Source organism: Panulirus ornatus, chromosome 62 (genome assembly GCF_036320965.1).
Source record: "Panulirus ornatus isolate Po-2019 chromosome 62, ASM3632096v1, whole genome shotgun sequence".
Taxonomy (NCBI): Eukaryota; Metazoa; Arthropoda; class Malacostraca; order Decapoda; family Palinuridae; genus Panulirus; species Panulirus ornatus.
The window spans coordinates 7,360,472-7,381,254 of NC_092285.1; the positions used below are offsets into that span (position 1 = coordinate 7,360,472).

Sequence of the window (20,783 nt, forward strand, 5' to 3'; positions counted from 1 at the left end):
GGCACACAAACAGGCAGCTCTCAGGAGCAAAAATCAAACACCTATAGAAGAGGGAAAGTGAACCAATATTGTGGCATAGGGCAAGAAGGTTAAGTTTGTAAGTTAGCCTGGGACACTTTATAAGTTGGACCACTTTCAATTCAAATCTGTAAGTAAGGATGCAAAGTTAGAGCTACCCCAGAATGTGAGAGCAGTACTCCATACAAGGATGATTCAATCCTTTGTATAAATGGAGCAGCTGTTCATGAGAGAGGTTTCAACCATATAACATTGGTAGAACCACTATTCCTTTAAACATACCCATTTTTGCTTTCCGAGATATTGTTCTCACCTTCTACACATTTTTCAACACTCCCAGAACTTTCGCCCTCTACCTCACCTTGTGACTCACTTCCGCTTCCATGGTTCCATCCACTGCCAAATCCACTCCCAGATATCTAAAACACTTCACTTCCTCCAGTTTTTCTCCACACAAACTTACCTCCCATTTGACTTGTCCCTCAACCCTACTGTACCTAATAACCTTGTTCTTATTCACATTTACTCTCAGCTTTCTTCTTTCACACACTTTACCAAACTCAGTCACCAGCTTCTGCAGTTCTCACCCGAATCAGCCACTAGCGCTGTATCATTACCGAACAACAACTGACTCACTTCCCAAGCCCTCTCATCCACAACAGACTGCATACTTGCCCCTGTCTCCAAAACTCTTGCTTTCACTTCCCTAACAACTTCATCCATAAACAAATTAACCATGGAGACATCATGCACCCCTGCCGCAAACCGACATTCACTGGGAACCAATCACTTTCCTCTCTTCCTTCTTGTACACATGCCTTACATCCTCGATAGAAACTTTTCACTGCTTCTAGCAACTTGCCTCCCACACCATATACCCTTAATACCTTCCGCAGAGCATCTCTATCATCTCTGTCATATGCCTTCTCCAGATCTATAAATGCTACATACAAATCCATGTGTTTTTCTAGGTATTTCTCACATACATTCTTCAAAGCAAACACCTGATCCACACATCCTCTACCACTTCTGAAACCGCACTTCTCTTCCCCAATATGATGCTCTGTACATGCCTTCAGCACCTCAGTCATTACCCTCACCCTCACCTTTATCCCCTTTGCATTTGTACAATGGCACTGTGCATGCATTCCGCCAATCCTCAGGCACTTCACCATGAGCCATACATACATTGAATAGCCTCACCAACAAGTCAACAACACAGTCACCCCCTTTTTTAATAAATTCCACTGCAGTACCATCCAAACCCGCCGCCTTACTGGCTTTCATCTTCCACAAAGTTTTCACTACCTCTTCTCAGTATACCAAATCATTCTCCCTGACCCTCTCACTTCGAACACCACCTCGACCAAAACACCCTATATCTGCCACTCTATCATCTAACACATTCAACAAACCTTCAAAATACTCACTCCATCTCCTTCTCACATAGCCACTACTTGTTATTACCTCCCCATTAGCCCCTTCACCGATATTCCCATTTGTTTTCTTGTCTTACGCACTTTATTTACCTCTTTCCAAAACCTCTTTTTATTCTCCCTAAGATTTAATGATGCTCTCTCACCCCAACTCTCATTTGTTCTCTTTTGCACTTCTTGCACCTTTCTCTTGACCTCATGCCTCTTTCTTTTATACATCTCCCAGTTATTTGCCCTATTTCCCTGCAAAAATCGTCCAAATGTCTCTCTCTCCTCTTTCACCAATAATCTTACTTCTTCATCCCACCACTCACTACCCTTTCTAATCTGCCCACCTCCCATGCTTCTCATGCCACAAGCATCTTTTGCGCAAGCCATCACTGTTCCCCTAAAACATCCCATTCCTCCCCCACACCCTTACGTCCTTGGCTCTCACCTTTTTCCATTCTGCACTCAGTCTCTCCTGGTTCTTCCTCACACAAGTCTCCTTCCCAAGCTCACTTACTCTCACCACTTTCTTCACCCCAACACTCTTCTTTTCTGAAAACCTCTTCAAATCTTCACCTTTGTCTCCACAAGATGATGATCAGACATCCCTCCAGTTGCACCTCTCAGCACATTAACATCCAAAAATCTCTCTTTCATGCACCTATCATTTAACATGTAATCCAATGACACTCTCTGGCCATCTCTCCTACTTACATATGTATACTTATGTATATCTCTCTTTTTAATCCAGGTATTCCCAATCACCAGTCCTTTTTCATTTTGCAAATCTACAAGCTCTTCACCATTTCCATTTACAACACTGAACAACCCATGTACACCAATTATTCCCTCATCTGCCACATTACTCACCTTTGCATACAAATCACCCATCACTGTAACCTGGTCTCGAGCATCAAACCTGCTAACACACTCACTCAGCTGCTCCCAAAACACTTGCCTCTCATGATCTTTCTTCTCATGACCAGGTCCATAGGCACCAATAATAACCCATCTCTCTCCATCCACTTTCAGTTTTACCCATATCAATCTAGAGTTTACTTTCTTACACTCTATCACGTACTCCTACGACTCCTATTTCAGGAGTAGTGCTACTCCTTCCTTTGCTCTTGTCCTATCACTAACCCCTGACTTTACTCCCAAGACATTCCCAAACCACTCTTCCCCTTTACCCTTGAGCTTTGTTTCACTCAGATCCAAAACATGCATCTTTTGCACATACCATCACTGCTTCCCTAAATACATCCCATTCCTCATCCCCTCCCCTCATGTCATTTGCTCTCACCTTTTGCCATTCTACACTCAATTCCTCCTGGTACTTCCTCACGCAAGTGTCCTTTTGAAGCTCACTTACCCTCACCACTCTCATCTCCCCAACATTATCTCTTTTTTTTTTGAAAACTTCTACAAATCTTCACCTTCACCTCCACAAGATAGCGATCAAACATCCCCCCATCTGCCCCTCTCAGCACATTAACATCCAAAAGTCTCTTTTACACACCTGTCAGTTAACACATAATCCAATAATGCCATTTGACCATCTTTCCTACTCACATACTTATATGTATGTATATCTCTCTTTTTAAACCAGGTTTTCTCAATCACCAGTCTTTTTTCAGCACACAAATCCACAAGCTCTTCATACCCCATGCACACCAATTATACCCTCAGCTGCCACATTACTCACCTTTGCATTTAAATCATCCATCACTAAAACCCAGTCTCGTGCATCAAAGCTGCTAACACACTCACTCAGCTGCTTCCAAAACACTTGCCTCTTGTGATCTTTCTTCTCATGACCAGGTGCATATGCACCAATAATCACCAGTCTCTCTCCATCCACTCTCCATCAGATTTACCTACATCAATCCAGAATTTACTTTCTTACACTCTATAACATAAACCCACAACTCTTGCTTCAGGAGTAGTGCTACTCCTTCCTTAGCTCTTGTCCTCTCACCAACCCCTGACTTCACTCCCAAGACTTTCCCAAACCACTCTTTCCCTGTACTCTTGAGCTTCGTTTCTTTTAGAGCCAGAACATCCAGGTTTCTTTCCTCAAACATACTACCTGTCTCTCCTTTCTTCTCATCTTGGTTACATCAACACACATTCAGACACCCCAATCTGAGCCTTGAGGAGGATGAGCACTCCTGCTTCCCCTTACACATACACATATACATATATACACATGTACATATTCATACTTGCTTGCCTTCATCCATTCCTATTGCTACCCCGCCCCTCTGGAAACAGCACTGCTACCCCTTGCTTCAGCGAGGCAGTGCCAGGAAAACAGACAGAAAAGGCTACATTCATTTACACTCAGTCTCTAGCTGTCATGTGTAATGCACCAAAACCACAGCTCCTTATGAACATCCAGACCCCACATACCTTTCCATGATTTACCCTGGACATTTCACATGCCCTGGTTCAGTCTATTGACAGTACATCGACCCTGGTATACCACATCGTTCCAATTCACTGTTCCTTGCGTGCCTCTCACTCTCCTGTATGTGCAAGCCCTGATTGCCTCACTCATCCATCCAGCTTGTTATAACCTGGTTGCAGGTATGACACTTGAACAAAGCTTCATCCAACTTTTGAAGGAAATAATTTTGCAGTACTGTGGTCAACATTCCCATTCAAGCAGACTGGCATGGTGCATTTTTGTATCCCACATATTCTTAATATAGTTCCATGTAGAGTTTTGTGAAGATTCTGACAATTTAGTGGATAGGAAATAGTCTGGATCTTCCCATCAGTGTTTTTGAAGTTTTGGGAAAACCACTCATTAAACTGAGCATATTCTTTTTATGTATTCAGTTGATAATTGATGACACGAACCATAGTTTAAACTTGTTACAGATAGCCTCATTTTTTTCCAGGTTGTTCTGGGTGCTGTGCTGCCTCGAGATCGCCAGGTTATGACTGGTCGTATTCCAGCATCATCTGCCTCTGCTGCATCAAGCAATAACGCCCTGCCAATAGTCTTACCGGTGGAAATTCCTCGATTTTCCAATGTACCCCTTCCTATCTCTTCCCCAAGATCTCTCTCAAATTCCATCTCTTCACCATCAATGACTTTGAATGCAAACATCAGTAATACAGCTTCAATAAAACAAAGCCCTGTAAAGGTAAGATAACTGTTATAGAAAATTTATTAGTCATAAACTATATATAGATAATGAAAGACTTTTTTAAATTGTTTTATAATTTTGTTTTTATGCATGTTAGAAGTCAGAGTCCAAGGTCAAATACTGAATCGTGTTATGAGCAGGATATATGTGAGTGACATTGAGCTGAGAAGATGGGGAAGTAGGAACAGATAGATGTGTATGAGTATGTTGAAAGATTGGTGAATCTGTTAATGAAAGGAAGTCAGATTTGGTGTGTTTAGGAATGCAAAGGATTTTGTGTTAACTGGGAGACTTTCTAAGAGATTACTAGATGTGAATGTGCTGAGAGGGGCAGCAGGAAGAGTGTCTCATTATTTCCTGGTCAACGTGAAAAGTGATTAGGTGGTGGAAATGTGGTAAACCAGTTGAATTTCTCAAAAAGAAGGGAAACAACGTGGAGTGTCTAATCAAATTGTTTAAGGTATGTGTGGCCCAAGTTAAGGTGCCTGAGGATTGATTGAATGCATGTATAATACACTTGAGTAAAGGTAGGAACAGAGATGAGTCTTTGAATTACATAGAATTAAGTCTGTTGAGTATATCTTTTAAGTTGTTTGTGAGAGTGGTGATTGAGAGGGTGCTATCATGCACAAAGCAGCTGACTAGGGAAGAGCATTGTGGTTTCAGGAGAGATACTTGGTGTGAGGATCAGGTGTTTGCTTTGAAGAATGTGTGAAGTACTTCAAGAAAAAGACAAGTTACACTAAGTAGGGGTCAAACAGTAGTGTTTTCTTCAGTGTTATATGCATTTGTGCTTATTTGAAAGAAAATTGACAGTGAATGTTTCTTGTAATAAAATGATAGATTGGCATGCAACAGAGAAAATAGGCAGAAAATTAAAAAATCATTGAGTTAGCATGGTCCACTTGTATGAGGGGTAGAAGGGCATGACACGAGGACAGGAAATTATATTTCTTTCTTTTTATTGAATTGTTCAACTTTGATCAGATTTGGTGAGATTATCTTCATCATGAATCCCACAGCTTATGTTTGAAAATAGAGCTTAATTACACATACATATATCCTCTGGTAAGTGGTTACTCACACCATGAGAGGAAAGTCACCTTAAGCAACATGTTTTGTCTTAAATGGATGAAAAGGAGTACAGTCTCATCAGCGAACGTCTTGCTTCAGATGAGTCTGTCATTTTCTTTCCCCTGCTTATATAAGTGTCTTCAAAGCTGCATGAGCCTCATAAACTTGATGTGATCAATCTTTCTGCTGGCCATAGCAAAGACTTTTAAACGTAGAGTTGGATTATGCATCCATTTACGACAGTAGTTTCCTTAAACAGTGGTTATTGATCTTCATCTTTGGTACTATGAATTGGATGAAGTTGATGGTGTTACTCATGGGTCTTGGTTCATGTTTTAGCTAGAGCCAAATTACTCACATTTATTTGGATCCAAATACATGCAAAACTGTCATTTCTGATATCTAGCTTCCCTGAATATGTTATATTCTTGTCTGACATGCCTGGAGTACTCATCTTTCATAAGATGCTGTAGCAGTGTTATCACATCACTCCAATGAAGCTCATGGTTGAGGAATATGCCTCACACTGGTAGCAGTCATGTGAATGCAGTTTTTTATCCTTTTCATGATACGAGCTCTACCTATTTAAGTAATACAGCTGTGTTTCTTCTTATTCGCTCTGTTGCTAAAGGGATAGATGTAGTGTTAGTACAGCTCTTATAATAGGGGAGCTTTATTTTCAGGGAAGTGTTTCAAGCATGTTTGTACATTTACCAGTCTTGTAAATGGCTACCTTTTTTAATATGTGCCAGAAATATTTTTAGTATAAGTCTTCTTATTCCTTGAGGGTTAATGAAAACCCATAGGACTTTCCCTCATTCTTCTGCATATTCTACAGAGAATACCTTGCTTTTATATTTCAAGTTACTTTTTCAGTTCATTAAGAAATCTCTTATGTCATGATGAGTCTGTTTTTTCATCCTGCACCCAAGGTATATGAAATTTTCAGTGCATTATACATGACAGCTAGAGACTGAGTGTGAACAAATGTGGCCTAATTTGTCTTTTCCTGGTGCTACCTCGTTGGAGGGGGGATGCTATTTCATGTATGGCAGGGTGGCGACAGGAATGGATGAAGGCAGCAAGTATGAATATGTACTTGTGTATATATGTATATGTCTGTGTATGTATATGTATGTATACATTGAATTGTACATGTATGTATATGCGCGTGTGTGGGCGTTTATGTATATGCATGTGTATATGGGTGGTTTGGCCCATTCCTCGTCTGTTTCCTTGTGACAAAGTATAATAAAAAGATATACATATCCATATTATTTATTTTCTTTTTATCATGCTTATTATAGAGTTGATAGAGATGCTCTGTGGAAGTTATTGAGAATATATGGTGTGGGAGGCAAGTTGTTAGAAGCAGTGAAACGTTTTTATCGAGGATGTAAAGCATGTGTGTGAGTGGGAAGAGAAGAAAGTGATTGGTACTCAGTGAATATTGGTTTGCGGCAGGGGTGCCTGATGTCTCCATGGTTGTTTAATTTGTTTATGGATGGGGTTGTTAGGGAGGTGAATGCAAGAGTTTTGGAGAGAGGGGCAAGTATGCAGTCTGTTGTGGACGAGAGAGCTTGGGAAGTGAGTCAGTTGTTGTTCGCTGACGATAGAGCGCTGGTGGCTGATTCGGGTGAGAAACTGCAGAAGCTGGCTGCGTTTGGTAAAGTGTGTGAATGAAGAAAGCTGAGAGTAAATGTGAATATGAGGAAGGTTAATAGGTACAGTAGGGTTGAGGGACAAGTCAATTGGGAGGTAAGTTTGAATGGAGAAAAACTGGAGGAAGTGAAGTGTTTTAGATATCTGGGAGTGGATATGGCAGTGGATGGAACCATGGAAGCGGAAGTGAGTCACAGGGTGGGGGAGGGGGCGAAAGTTCTGGGAGCATTGAAAAATGTACGGAAGGCAAGAACATTATCTCGGAAAGCAAAAATGGGTATGTTTGAAGGAGTAGTGGTTCCAACAGTGTTATGTGCTTGCAAGGCGTGGGCTATAGATAGAGTTGCGCAGAGGAGGATGGATGTGTTGGAAATGAGATGTTTGAGGACAATGTGTATTGTGAGGTGGTTTGATCGAGTAAGTACTGCAAGGGTAAGAGAGATGTGTGGTAATAAAAAGAGTATGGTTGAGAGAGCAGAAGAGGGTGTTTTGAAATGGTTTGGTCACATGGAGAGAATGAGTGAGGAAAGATTGACCAAGAGGATATATGTGTCAAAGGTGGAGGGAACGAGAAGTGGGAGACCAAATTGGAGGTGGAAAGATGGAGTGAAAAAGATTTTGAGTGATCGGGGCCTGAACATGCAGGGGGGTGAAAGGCGTGCAAGGAATAGAGTGAATTGGAAAGATGTGGTATGCTGGGGTTGATGTGCTGTCAATGGATTGAACCAGGGCATGTGAAGCATCTGGGGTAAACCATGGAAAGTTTTGTAGGGCCTGGATGTGGAAAAAGAGCTGTGGTTTTGGTGCATTATACATGACAGCTAGAGACTGAGTGTGAACGAATGTGGTCTTTGTTGTCTTTTCCTAGCGCTACCTCGTGCGCATGCGGGGGGAGAGGGTTGTCATTTCATGTGTGGCAGGGTGGCGACGGGAATGAATGAAGGCAACAGGTATGAATTTTGTACATGTATATATATGTATATGTTGTATATATATGTATATGTTGGGATGTATAGGTATGTATATGTGCGTGTGTGGACGTGTATGTACATACATATGTATGTAGGTGGGTTGGGCCATTCTTTCGTCGCTTTCCTTGCACTACCTTGCTGACACAGGAAACAGCAACAGGGTATAATAATAATGTTCACTGATGATACAGCGCTGGTGGCTGATTCATGTGAGAAACTGCAGAAGCTGGTGACTGAGTTTGGTAAAGTGTGTGAAAGAAGAAAGTTTAGAGTAAATGTGAATAAGAGCAAGGTTATTAGGTACAGTAGGGTTGAGGGTCAAGTCAATTTGGAGGTAAGTTTGAATGGAGAAAAACTGGAGGAAGTAAAGTGTTTTAGATATCTGGGAGTGGATCTGGCAGCGGTTGGAACCATGGAAGCGGAAGTGAATCATAGAGTGGGGGAGGGGGCGAAAATTCTGGGAGCCTTGAAGAATGTGTGGAAGTCGAGAACATTATCTCTGAAAGCAAAAATGGGTGTGTTTGAGGGAATAGTGGTTCCAACAATGTTGTATGGTTGCGAGGCGTGGGCTTTGGATAGAGTTGTGCGCAGGAGGGTGGATATGCTGGAAATGAGATGTTTGAGGACAATGTGTGGTGTGAGGTGGTTTGATCGAGTAAGTAATGTAAGGGTAAGAGAGATGTGTGGAAATAAAAAGAGCGTGGTTGAGAGAGCAGAAGAGGGTGTTTTGAAATGGTTTGGGCACATGGAGAGAATGAGTGAGGAAAGATTGACCAAGAGGATATATGTGTCGGAGGTGGAGGGAACGAGGAGAAGTGGGAAACCAAATTGGAGGTGGAAAGATGGAGTGAAAAAGATTTTGAGTGATCGGGGCCTGAACATGCAGGAGGGTGAAAGGCGTGCAAGGAATAGAGTGAATTGGATCGATGTGGTATACCGGGGTTGACGTGCTGTCAATGGATTGAATCAGGGCATGTGAGGCGTCCGGGGTAAACCATGGAAAGTTCTGTGGGGCCTGGATGTGGAAAGGGAGCTGTGGTTTTGGGCATTATTGCATGACAGCTAGAGACTGAGTGTGAACAAATGGGGCCTTTGTTGTCTTTTCCTAGCGCTACCTCGCACACATGAGGGGGGAGGGGGATGTTATTCCATGTGTGGCGAGGTGAATGAATAAAGGCAGACAGTGTGAATTGTGAGCATGTGTATATATGTATGTATCTGTGTGTGTATATATATGTGTACATTGAGATGTATGGGTATGTATATTTGCGTGTGTGGACGTGTATGTATATACATGTGTATGGGGATGGGTTGGGCCATTTCTTTCATCTGTTTCCTTGCGCTACCTCGCAAACGCGGGAGACAGCGACAAAGCAAAATATAATAAATATGAATATATATATTATAATGCTGGCAAGTTTTAGTTGCTCTATCATACACCCCAAGGCACAGTGTAATTTTATCTTATCATGAAAGAAGATATGTCTGTTAAGGAATGGATTTATGTGCAGCACATTACCTTCCTATGTTACTGCTCTACCACCATATCTCTTAGCTCTTTCATATTATAACTGACCGAAAGAGTGATGGTAAGAGCAGAATGGCTGAGGTCAGCTGTCAGCACATAATCTAAAATATTAAATCATATTCAGAAGACTGACTGGGGTCATTTGGTTTAAGCTTGGCTTCGTAAAAGGCTTTGATATTGTGATCCTTGGTAATGTCAGAAACAATGTTTGTTTTTTTCAGACATTTTCTTGTTTAACCATACTTTTTCACTTAAGTATATACAGTATTTCTAAATTTCCCTATTTGTCTCTATTCACTGTTTATGTATCTCTGAGTAAGTGGACTTATTTATATTCTTTCCAGCACATACCTGTACCTTCAGAGAAGTGAACAGAGTATGTTGATTAGTTTTCATATGTGGCATGAAGCTGAAAACAGTTCAAGGTGGTAAACGGAAAAATACTCAAAATAGTGTACTATATTAATGAAAGTAAAGTAGCTGCTTTGTTTTTTGATGAGATGATTGTTTAGATTTTCTTGTTTTTTATTCTGAGTACTAACATTTTTTTCCTTACTTAGCTTTTTCTTGATCATAAAGATTATGAAATTTCTCTTAGAGCTGTGAACTTTTAAACATATGATGTATAGAAGAGAACAGCCTGTCTGGTTTTCTTTTTGTCTGTATAAATCCAGGTTGCCATATCTTTCTATCCTCAGAGCACTTCTTGCAGTTTCCAGCCTATGTACAATTTATATATTATGACACCCTCTGCACAGATATGCACACAAATATGCCTAGTCTCTCTTTTTTTTTTTTTTTTTTTTTTTTTTATACTTTGTCGCTGTCTCCCGCGTTTGCGAGGTAGCGCAAGGAAACAGACGAAAGAAATGCCTAGTCTCTGTACTTGTATATTAGCTTCAATTGTCTCTTACAGTTGTTTCCATTTGCCTTCAGATATCATTTCTTTACTCTTGACACAACACTTCCATAATCATGTTTTGCCCTTTTGACTTTCCATTTGCATCATCATATATTGGGGTCTTGAACTATCACATGTCATACACCATCAGCCAGTCGGTCACTGTCCTCCAACATGTGTTAGTAACCACAAGCTCTTTATTTAGTAATATTATGTGATGTCCTGCATTACATACATACTTCATAAGACTCTGTCCTTTTCATCAAATTTACTATGTGTACCCAAATTTAACATAAGAACATTTGTATGTTCACTTCACCTGACCTTATTTTGGATTTTCATTGCCAAAGCCTGGCCTTGTTGCCATTGCTTCCCTCACACAAAACAAGATTTCACATCCTTTGTTGGTACCGAGTCTAACCGAGGGAATTAGGTGTCCTTACACTACAGGGTTGGGTATCCCAGTTCTGCAAAATTAATTCTCCAGTGTAAAGGGAATAAGATAAATTAGATTGATAGATTCTTTCTTCATAGGCTTTTTTCATTTAATAATATATGGATTCATAACCCTTATGCAATGTGTGTGTATGATTACCTGTTTGTACTACATGGAGAGGGAGTTTTACTCTCATAGGGCCCCCCCATCTCTTATGCATGTGATTACTATTTTGTGATTCCCATTTTTGTATTATACGGAGAAAGTTTCACGGTCATGTTGTCTGTCTCTTAACTTTGTATGTTCCATGTCTTTACTCCCATGTGTGTATGCACTCACATACGCCCCAGCCTAAGACAGGTACCACTTTATCGACAACCTATGAGGGGAGGATGACTATCTGGGTTGGGTGTAATTCTTTATTTGCACTGTACGGGATGGGAGTTTTACACTCTTAGCACCCTATCTCTTGAACATTCTCTGCTATCATATAACTTCTTAAATCCATGTATGCTGTCTGCATGAACAAGGTTCTCTGTCAGTCTGTTCAAGGCTGACTGCCATATTCAGGATTCGAACCTATAATCAGTGTGTGTGTGTGTGTATATTTGTATTCCTGTTTTTCCCATGTCAAAGACTTTCCTCATTTACAGAAGTCCTCATCAAGGCCAGGCCTTGAATGAAACACAATAGGGTAAAAGAAATAGAGAAAAAGCAGAATAAGAGTTCTTGAGGCAGAAGGGAGCTTAGTATCTTTAAGAAAAATAGCAGATTATAAGTGTTAGAAAAAAGTTGAGAAAATAAAGAGTTCCAAATAGATGTAGGAATTGACCTCCTCATACCCAACCTTTTTGAGTTGCAAAGAGCCAGGTAGTAACAATGTGAGGCAGTGGCTTGCAAAGCATTTTATGGTTTAATTTTGGAGACATACACAGCTGGCTTCCAGATGAAGCCTGCATAATACATGTAGAAGAGGGTAAGAGGACCAGTAGCATGGCAGTGGTAGAGGAGTTGGGTCAAGTTTCAGAGTCTGGATGGAAGAGTGTAGTTAGAGGGTCAGGTGTGCAGTTGGAGTTTGAATGATTCCGATGATGACTGTCATCACAATCTGACATTTAGATTAGGGTTTTCCTTAATTGTGGACAGTTGAAGACTCAACGACTCATCAGTTCTGAGGACTCGGAGCTAGAGCTGCCCTAAGACACACACACTAACGAAATCAACTTAAATTTTGCACCAAATTGCCAAGGTGCCTTTGAGCTTTCTGCAAGGCTGTGATGAGCAGAAACATGGAACTGAATATATTAAAGCCTTTGAAAGCAACAATCAGAATACATTAATGAACATGACTATCCACAGCGTGTCTACAACTGGCTAATATTCAGAAAACTCAGAGAATGAGAACACTGGAATTAGTTCTGATAAAGTTGTGCATGTAACGAGGTCCACTTCAAGTTCTGCATAATGAGGTCCACTTCAACACAATTATAATCATCTGTTCACAGCAAGAACATTTTGGATATCATGGAGCTTCTGTCAAAGGACAATCCATTTTAGCCAACCATTGTGCAAGATAGAAAAATAAAGGCCCAACCACCCCAAAATATCTCTCAAACTCAATCTGCAGTGATGTTATCAGGTCCAAGAGTGAAAGTTAGAAGCAGGATCACTGGTAAAGTACAGGAAGACAAAGATTTTAAAGTTAGTATGGATCCAACACTTGATATTGCTCTCAATGAACACTCCAACATTGATATGTCTTCATTTACAAAATGTTTGAATTTTTTTTCATTTTTTTTTCAACTTACAGCCACACTTAACAAATTTAATGTTTAAGTGCAATTGAGGAATTAAAATTTCCTGTTACGTGACAGCAGAGGACAAAATTTTGACAGTGATAGCAATATGGTAGGGAAATACAATGGTTTAGTCTCAGATAATGACTGTCATCATTTGCTGATTATGTCCCATTCTCGACATTCCTTGAATATGGTGGGAGCACATGTAATGAGCTGTTATTGGAGATGGCAGTGTTTAGCTTTTAGAATGATTTGTCTGCAAAATGTGTGGCATCAGCTTTTAAAGTCTGATGAATATCTGAGAGGCTTTTACAGGATGCAGGAAAGGCTAAGGTTGATCCTCTTGCACCTTTGAATATGTGAATGGACACCAAGCAGAGTCGAATGTTTGCAGAAAGCTGTTGTGCCAGTCCCCCCTTCACATACATATTCACATGCTTTGTTTTCTGCTAGATTATAATCATGTCCAGACCTCCTTTCACTATGTCCCATTTTTACTACCTTGAATGTAGTTGAACTGAGCTTCATCAATCACACATCTCACAATTTTGGAGTCAAGTCTCTTTGCAGGTGATACTATCTTCGTTGTTACTTACTTCTCTTGATTTTCACAGTCTGCAAGCCTATGCAGTTGAGTCTAATTCTTTTTGACAAATTCAAATGCCTGCATGTTTTAACTAGTTCTTTTAAGAATTTCCTTGAAAGCTTAATTCCAAATACTGGAACCTACATCATTTTTGATAAAATATGAATTTACCTGTACTTTTTTTCTCGAGTTTCCCTCAACATTTTAGCTGTATGGTCAAAGGCAGTGGTGTTCTTACACAATAATTACCTTATACCACAAGTCCAACTAATCATGGTTTAGATATTTAATCTATATTGTGTGTTTAAAGTTACTAATGAGCATTACCATAGTTATCCCTAGTGAAGTGTAATCTTAATCAAAGTTTTCCCACTAAAGGTTAAGACTTAGATGTATTTGTTTTTGCTGGGTTTAACATGGACCATGGTTCAGTTCAGTGATTTTCGTGTCATTTCTATTGGAGATGATAATGATCAGTTGGCAAATTAGTATCATGTAATTTTTTACCAAGCCATTGCAGGAAATGGCGAACAGGTATGAGAATGTCATTTTCATTATTCAGAGGAGGGTGCTATGCTTAGAATCAATCCTTAGTGTTGTGGTCAGTACATGCCTTTATAGAAAGTGGAAAAAAAAACAACAACATCACATTGCAAGATTTGTAAGGATTAATGGATAAGGCATTAATGAAACAGAGCCAGTTTCTGCTACCTGTACAACACAGTTAATACAACCTATTTCTTTTTTACCCCACTAACTAGGTTCAGAGCAGCCCATCCACAGCACGGAAAGAGGTCTCATCTGCGGCATTGTCTGCTTCCCGTAGTGCTGCCTCACTCTTCTCTGCTATGAGCTCATCGTGGTTTGGTTCATCATCATCATCATAAGTTGTGTAACTAAATGTGTGTTTTTTTCTTCATATATCTGTCAATATATCTTGCTAATTTTGTGAGGATTGGCCTCAGAAAGCAGCTTGTGAATTCAGTATTAAGATTATTTTGGTTTCAGTTTTTCTTCGTACCTTAAGATTCATCTCAGATTATAGGTTATGACAGCAAGTCTTATGTAATTTAGTCATATTAAAGAGTCAAACTGTTACACACTCTCCTTCATATTCCTAAACTAATTTGTCAGTGGTATTGTAATACTGGACTCACAACATCTGTTGCCCTTCTCTGAAATGGTTGATCTGTCAGTAGTATTCTCCAAAGTGGTAGCTTTTTTTCTTTTGACCTTTCCTTTATGTATAGAGCACTGATGAACCCCACATGATCTGCCATATCTTGGCGTCTTAGCTCGTGTGCCCAGCCAAAAGAAATGACCCAAAATCTTCCTTCCTGCCTTTGTAGCATCCAAGTCTCCTCCAAAACCTGACTCATAAGCCAACTGTGATACTTGTCTCTTGTACTTGCTTGGCAATACAACCTTTTTTTTCTTACCTAATACGATGGAACAGGCAACTGAAGGCCTAAGTTATATCCTTGTAGGGGTGACCATAGCCTAGCTGTAGTGCTTCCACCTGCTATGCAGGGGTACTGGGTTTGATCCTGGCTGTCGGAGGTTTGTATGTTACATGGAAGTGCGCGTTCATATGCACTATATCATATATATATATATATATATATATATATATATATATATATATATATATATATATATATATATATCCCTGGGGATAGGGGAGAAAGAATACTTCCCACGTATTCCCTGCGTGTCATAGAAGGCGACTAAAAGGGGAGGGAGCAGGTGGCTGGAAATCCTCCCCTCTCATTTTTTTCTAATTTTCCAAAAGAAGGAACAGAGAAGGGGGCCAGGTGAGGATTTTCCCTCTAAGGCCCAGTCCTCTGTTCTTAACGCTACCTCGCAAACGCGGGAAATGGCGAATCGTATGAAAAAATATATATATATATATATATATATATATATATATATATATATATATATATATATATATTTATATATATATTTTTTTATATACTTTGTCGCTGTCTCCCGCGTCTGCGAGGTAGCGCAAGGAAACAGACGAAAGAAATGGCCCAACCCCCCCCCATACACATGTATATACATACGTCCACACACGCAAATATACATACCTACACAGCTTTCCATGGTTTACCCCAGACGCTTCACATGCCTTGATTCAATCCACTGACAGCACGTCGACCCTGGTATACCACATCGTTCCAATTCACTCTATTCCTTGCCCTCCTTTCACCCTCCTGCATGTTCAGGCCCCGATCACACAAAATCTTTTTCACTCCATCTTTCCACCTCCAATTTGGTCTCCCTCTTCTCCTCGTTCCCTCCACCTCCGACACATATATCCTCTTGGTCAATCTTTCCTCACTCATCCTCTCCATGTGCCCAAACCACTTCAAAACACCCTCTTCTGCTCTCTCAACCACGCTCTTTTTATTTCCACACATCTCTCTTACCCTTACGTTACTCACTCGATCAAACCACCTCACACACACATTGTCCTCAAACATCTCATTTCCAGCACATCCATCCTCCTGCGCACAACTCTATCCATAGCCCACGCCTCGCAACCATACAACACTGTTGGAACCACTATTCCTTCAAACACCCATTTTTGCTTTCCGAGATAATGTTCTCGACTTCCACACATTTTTCAAGGCCCCCAGAATTTTCGCCCCCTCCCCCACCCTATGATCCACTTCCACTTCCATGGTTCCATCCGCTGCCAGATCCACTCCCAGATATCTAAAACACTTCACTTCCTCCAGTTTTTCTCCATTCAAACTTACCTCCCAATTTACTTGACCCTCAACCCTACTGTACCTAATAACCTTGCTCTTATTCACATTTACTCTTAACTTTCTTCTTCCACACACTTTACCAAACTCAGTCACCAGCTTCTGTACAGCTAGGTTCTATAAAATGCTATCTGCTGGTTGTGTGAGCCATTGGGAAATGACCATTGGAGACCTGGTTGCTCATCAATGTGAGACGATGGATATTCAATTACATAGTACTCAATTAGTCATATCCCTTTAGGGGTGATCATAGCCTAGCTGTAGTGCTTCCACCTGCCACGCAGGGGTCCCAGGGTTGATCCTGGCTGTAAAATGCTATCTGCTGGTTGTGTGAGCCTATGGGAAATGACAAGTGGAGACCTGGTTGCTCACCAACATGAGACAAAGGGTATTCGATTACATAGTATTCGATTAGTCATTTCCCTTTAGGGGTGATCATAGCCTAGCTGTAGTGCTCCCACCTGCCATGCAGGGGTCCTGGGTTCGATCCTGGCTATTGGAGGTTTGTATGTCATATGGAAGTGCACATTCATATGCACTATATTCATGTGTATATATGTATATATACACATATATGTTTGAGGACAATGTGTGGTGTGAGGTGGTTTGATCGAGTAAGTAATGTAAGGGTAAGAGAGATGTGTGGAAATAAAAAGAGCGTGGTTGAGAGAGCAGAAGAGGGTGTTTTGAAATGGTTTGGGCACATGGAGAGAATGAGTGAGGAAAGATTGACCAAGAGGATATATGTGTCGGAGGTGGAGGGAACGAGGAGAAGTGGGAGACCAAATTGGAGGTGGAAAGATGGAGTGAAAAAGATTTTGTGTGATCGGGGCCTGAACATGCAGGAGGGTGAAAGGCGGGCAAGGAATAGAGTGAATTGGATCGATGTGGTATACCGGGGTTGACGTGCTGTCAGTGGATTGAATCAGGGCATGTGAAGCATCTGGGGTAAACCATGGAAAGTTGTGTGGGGCCTGGATGTGGAAAGGGAGCTGTGGTTTTGGGCATTATTGCATGACAGCTAGAGACTGAGTGTGAACGAATGGGGCCTTTGTTGTCCTTTCCTAGTGCTACCTCGCACACATGAGGGGGGAGGGGGATGGTATTCCATGTGTGGCGAGGGGAATGAATAAAGGCAGACAGTATGAATTGTGTGCATGGGTATATATGTATGTGTCTGTGTGTGTATATATATGTGTACATTGAGATGTATAGGTATGTATATTTGCATGTGTGGACGTGTATGTATATACATTGTGTATGGGGGTGGGTTGGGCCATTTCTTTCGTCTGTTTCCTTGCGCTACCTCGCAAATGCGAGAGACAGCGACAAAGCAAAATAAATAAAAAAATAATAAATAATAAATATATATATACACACACACCTCCATGTTGTACAGCTAGGTTCTGTAAAATGCTATCTGCTGGTTGTATGAACCTATGGGAAATGACAAGTGGAGACCCTGTTGCTCACCAACATGAGACGAAGGATATTCGATTATGTAGTACTCAAAAAGTAATTTCCCTTTAGGGGTGATCATAGCCTTGTGTTAGTGCTCCTGCCTGCCAAGCAGGGGTCCCAGGTTTGATCCTGGCTGTTGGAGGTGGTGGAGGATGTGTGGACAGGTGTTTGCTTTGAAGAACATATTTGAGAAATACTTGGAAAAACGAATGGATTTGTGTGTAGCATTTATGGATCTGGAGATGGCATATGATAGGGTTGACAGAGATGCTTTGTGGAAGGTTTTAAAAGTATATGGTGTGGGAGGTAAGTTGCTAGATGTTGTGAAGTTTTTATCAAGGATGTAAGGCATGTGTAAGAGTAGGAAGAGAGGAGAGTGATTGGTTCCCAGTGAATTTCGGTTTGCGGCAGGGGTGCATGATGTCTCCATGGTTGTTTAATTTGTTTATGGATGGGGTGGTTAGGGAGGTAAATGCAAGTTTTGGAGAGAGGAGCAAGTATGCAGTCAGTTGTGGATGAGAGGGCTTGAGAAATGAGTCAGTTGTTGTTTGCTTGATGATAAAGCACTGGTTGCTGATTCGGGTGAGAAACTGCACAGGTTGTTGACCAAGTTTGGGAAAGTATGTGAAAGGAGAAAGTTGAGAGTATATGTGAATAAGAGCAAGTTTAATTATTAGGTTCAGTAGGGTTGAGGGACAAGTTAATTGGAGGGTAAGTTTGAATGGAGAAAAACTGGAGGAAGTGAAGTGTTTTAGATATCTGGGAGTCAGTGGATGAAAGCAGAAGTGAGTCACAGGGTGGGGGAGGGGGCGAAGGTTCTGGGAGCATTGAAGAATGTGTGGAAGGTGAGAACGTTCTCTCAGAGAGCAAAAAAGGGTATGCTTGAAGGAATAGTGGTTCCAACAATGTTATATGGTTTCATGGCATGGGCTATAGATAGGGTTGTACAGAGGAGGATGGATGTGTTGGAAATGAAAGGTTTGAGGACAATATATGGTGTGAGATGGTTTGATCGAGTAACTAATGAAAGGGTAAGAGAGATGTGTGGTAATAAAAAGTGTGGTTGAGAGGGCAGAAGAGGGTGTATCGAAATGGTTTGGGCACATGGAGAGAATGAGTGAGGAAATAATTGACAAAGAGGATATATTGTCAGAGGTGGGGGGAACAAGAAGTGGGAGACCAAACTGGAGGTGGAAGGATGGGGTGAAAAAGATTTTGAGCGATCAGGGCCTGAACATACAAGAGGGTGAAAGGCATGCAAGGAATAGAGTGAATTGGAACGATGTGGTATGGTGGGGTCGATGTGCTGTCAATGGATTGAACCAGGGCATGTGAAGTGTCTGGGGTAAAACATGGAAGGTCTTCGGTGGCCTGGATGTGGAAAGGGAGCTGTGGTTTCGGTGCATTACACATGACAGCCTTTCACCCTGCTCATTCTTCAGGCCCCGATCGCTGAAAATCTTTTTCACTCCATCCTTCCACCTCCAATTTGGTCTCCCACTTCTCGCCCCCTCCACCTCTGACACATATATCTTCTTTGTCAATCTTTCCTCTTTCATTCTTTCCATGTGACCAAACCATTTCAATACACCATCTTCTGCTTTCTCAACCACACTCTTTTTATTACCACACATCTCTCTTACCCTATTATTACTTACTCGATCTAACCACCTCACACCACATATTGTCCTCAAACATTTCATTTCCAATGCATCCACCCTCCTCCGCACAGCTCTATCTATAGCCCACGCCTCACAACCATAAAACATTGTTGGAACCACCATTCCTTCAAACATACCCATTTTTGCTCTCCAAGATAACGTTCTTGCCTACCACACATTCTTCAACACTCCGTGAACCTTTGCCCCCTTCCCCACCCTGTGAATCACTTCCGCTTCCATGGTTCCATCCGCTGCCAGATATCTAAAACACTTCACTTCCTCCAGTTTTTCTCCATTCAAACTTACCTCCCAACTCTACTGTACCTGATAACCTTGCTCTTATTCACATTTACTCTCAGCTTTCTTTCACACACTTTACCAAACTCAGTCACCAGCTTCTGCAGTTTCTCACATGAATCAGCCACCAGCACTGTATCATCAGCAAACAACTGACTCACTTCCCAAGCCCACTCATCCACAACAGACTGCATACTTGCCCCTATTTCCAAAACTCTTGCATTCACCTCCCTAACAACCCCATCCATAAACAAATTAAACAACCATGGAGACATCATGCACCCCTGCTGCAAACTGACATTCACTGGGAACCAATCACTTTCCCCTCTTCCTACTTGTACACATGCCTTACATCCTCGATAAAAGCTTTTCACTGCTTCTAGCAACTTACCTCCCACACCATATACTCTTAATACCTTCCACAGAGCATCTCTATTAACTCTATCATATGCATTCTCCAGATCCATAAATGCCACATACAAATCCATTTGTTTTTCTAAGTCCTTCTCACATACATTATTCAAAGCAAACACCTGATTCACACATCCTCTACTACTTATGAAACCACACTGCTCTTCCTCAATCTGATGCTCTGTACATGCCTTCACCCAATCAATCAATACCCTCCCATATAATTTACCAGGAATACTCAACAAACTTATACCTCTGTAATTTGAACACTCACCTTTGTCCCCTTTGCCTTTGTACAGTGGCACTATGCATGCATTCTGCCAATTCTCAGGCACTTCCATGAACCATACATTCATTGAATTTCCTCACAAACCAGTCAACAACACTGTCACCCCCTTTTTTAATAAATTCCACTGCAATACCATCCAAACACGCCCCCTTGCCGGCTTTCATCTTCTGCAAAGCTTTCACTATCTCTTCTCTGTTTACCAAACCATTCTCCCAGACCCTCTCACTTCGCACACCACCTCCACCAAAACACCCTATATCTGCCACTCTATCATCAAACACATTCAACAAACCTTCAAAATACTCACTCCATCTCCTCCTCACTTCACCA

General features: G+C 41.2%; 1 protein-coding gene across 2 annotated transcripts in view; it reads left to right on the forward strand.

Annotated features, from left to right (window-relative positions):
* The window catches only part of Cog1 (conserved oligomeric Golgi complex subunit 1), a 76,133-nt gene extending 61,480 nt beyond the window's left edge, over nt 1-14,653 (forward strand). The window contains exons 19-21 of one of the 2 annotated variants that reach the window (XR_011717176.1): nt 4,349-4,597; nt 10,180-10,260; nt 14,319-14,438. Coding sequence is in view for 1 of the 2 variants with exons in the window: in XM_071696994.1 (XP_071553095.1) it covers nt 4,349-4,597; nt 14,319-14,444 (375 nt within the window). In the remaining variant the exon portion in view is untranslated. Of the gene's footprint in view, nt 1-4,348; nt 4,598-10,179; nt 10,261-14,318 lie in introns of both variants that reach the window. The other variant, XM_071696994.1, reaches the window with a different exon arrangement.
* Nucleotides 14,654-20,783: the final 6,130 nt, after the last annotated feature.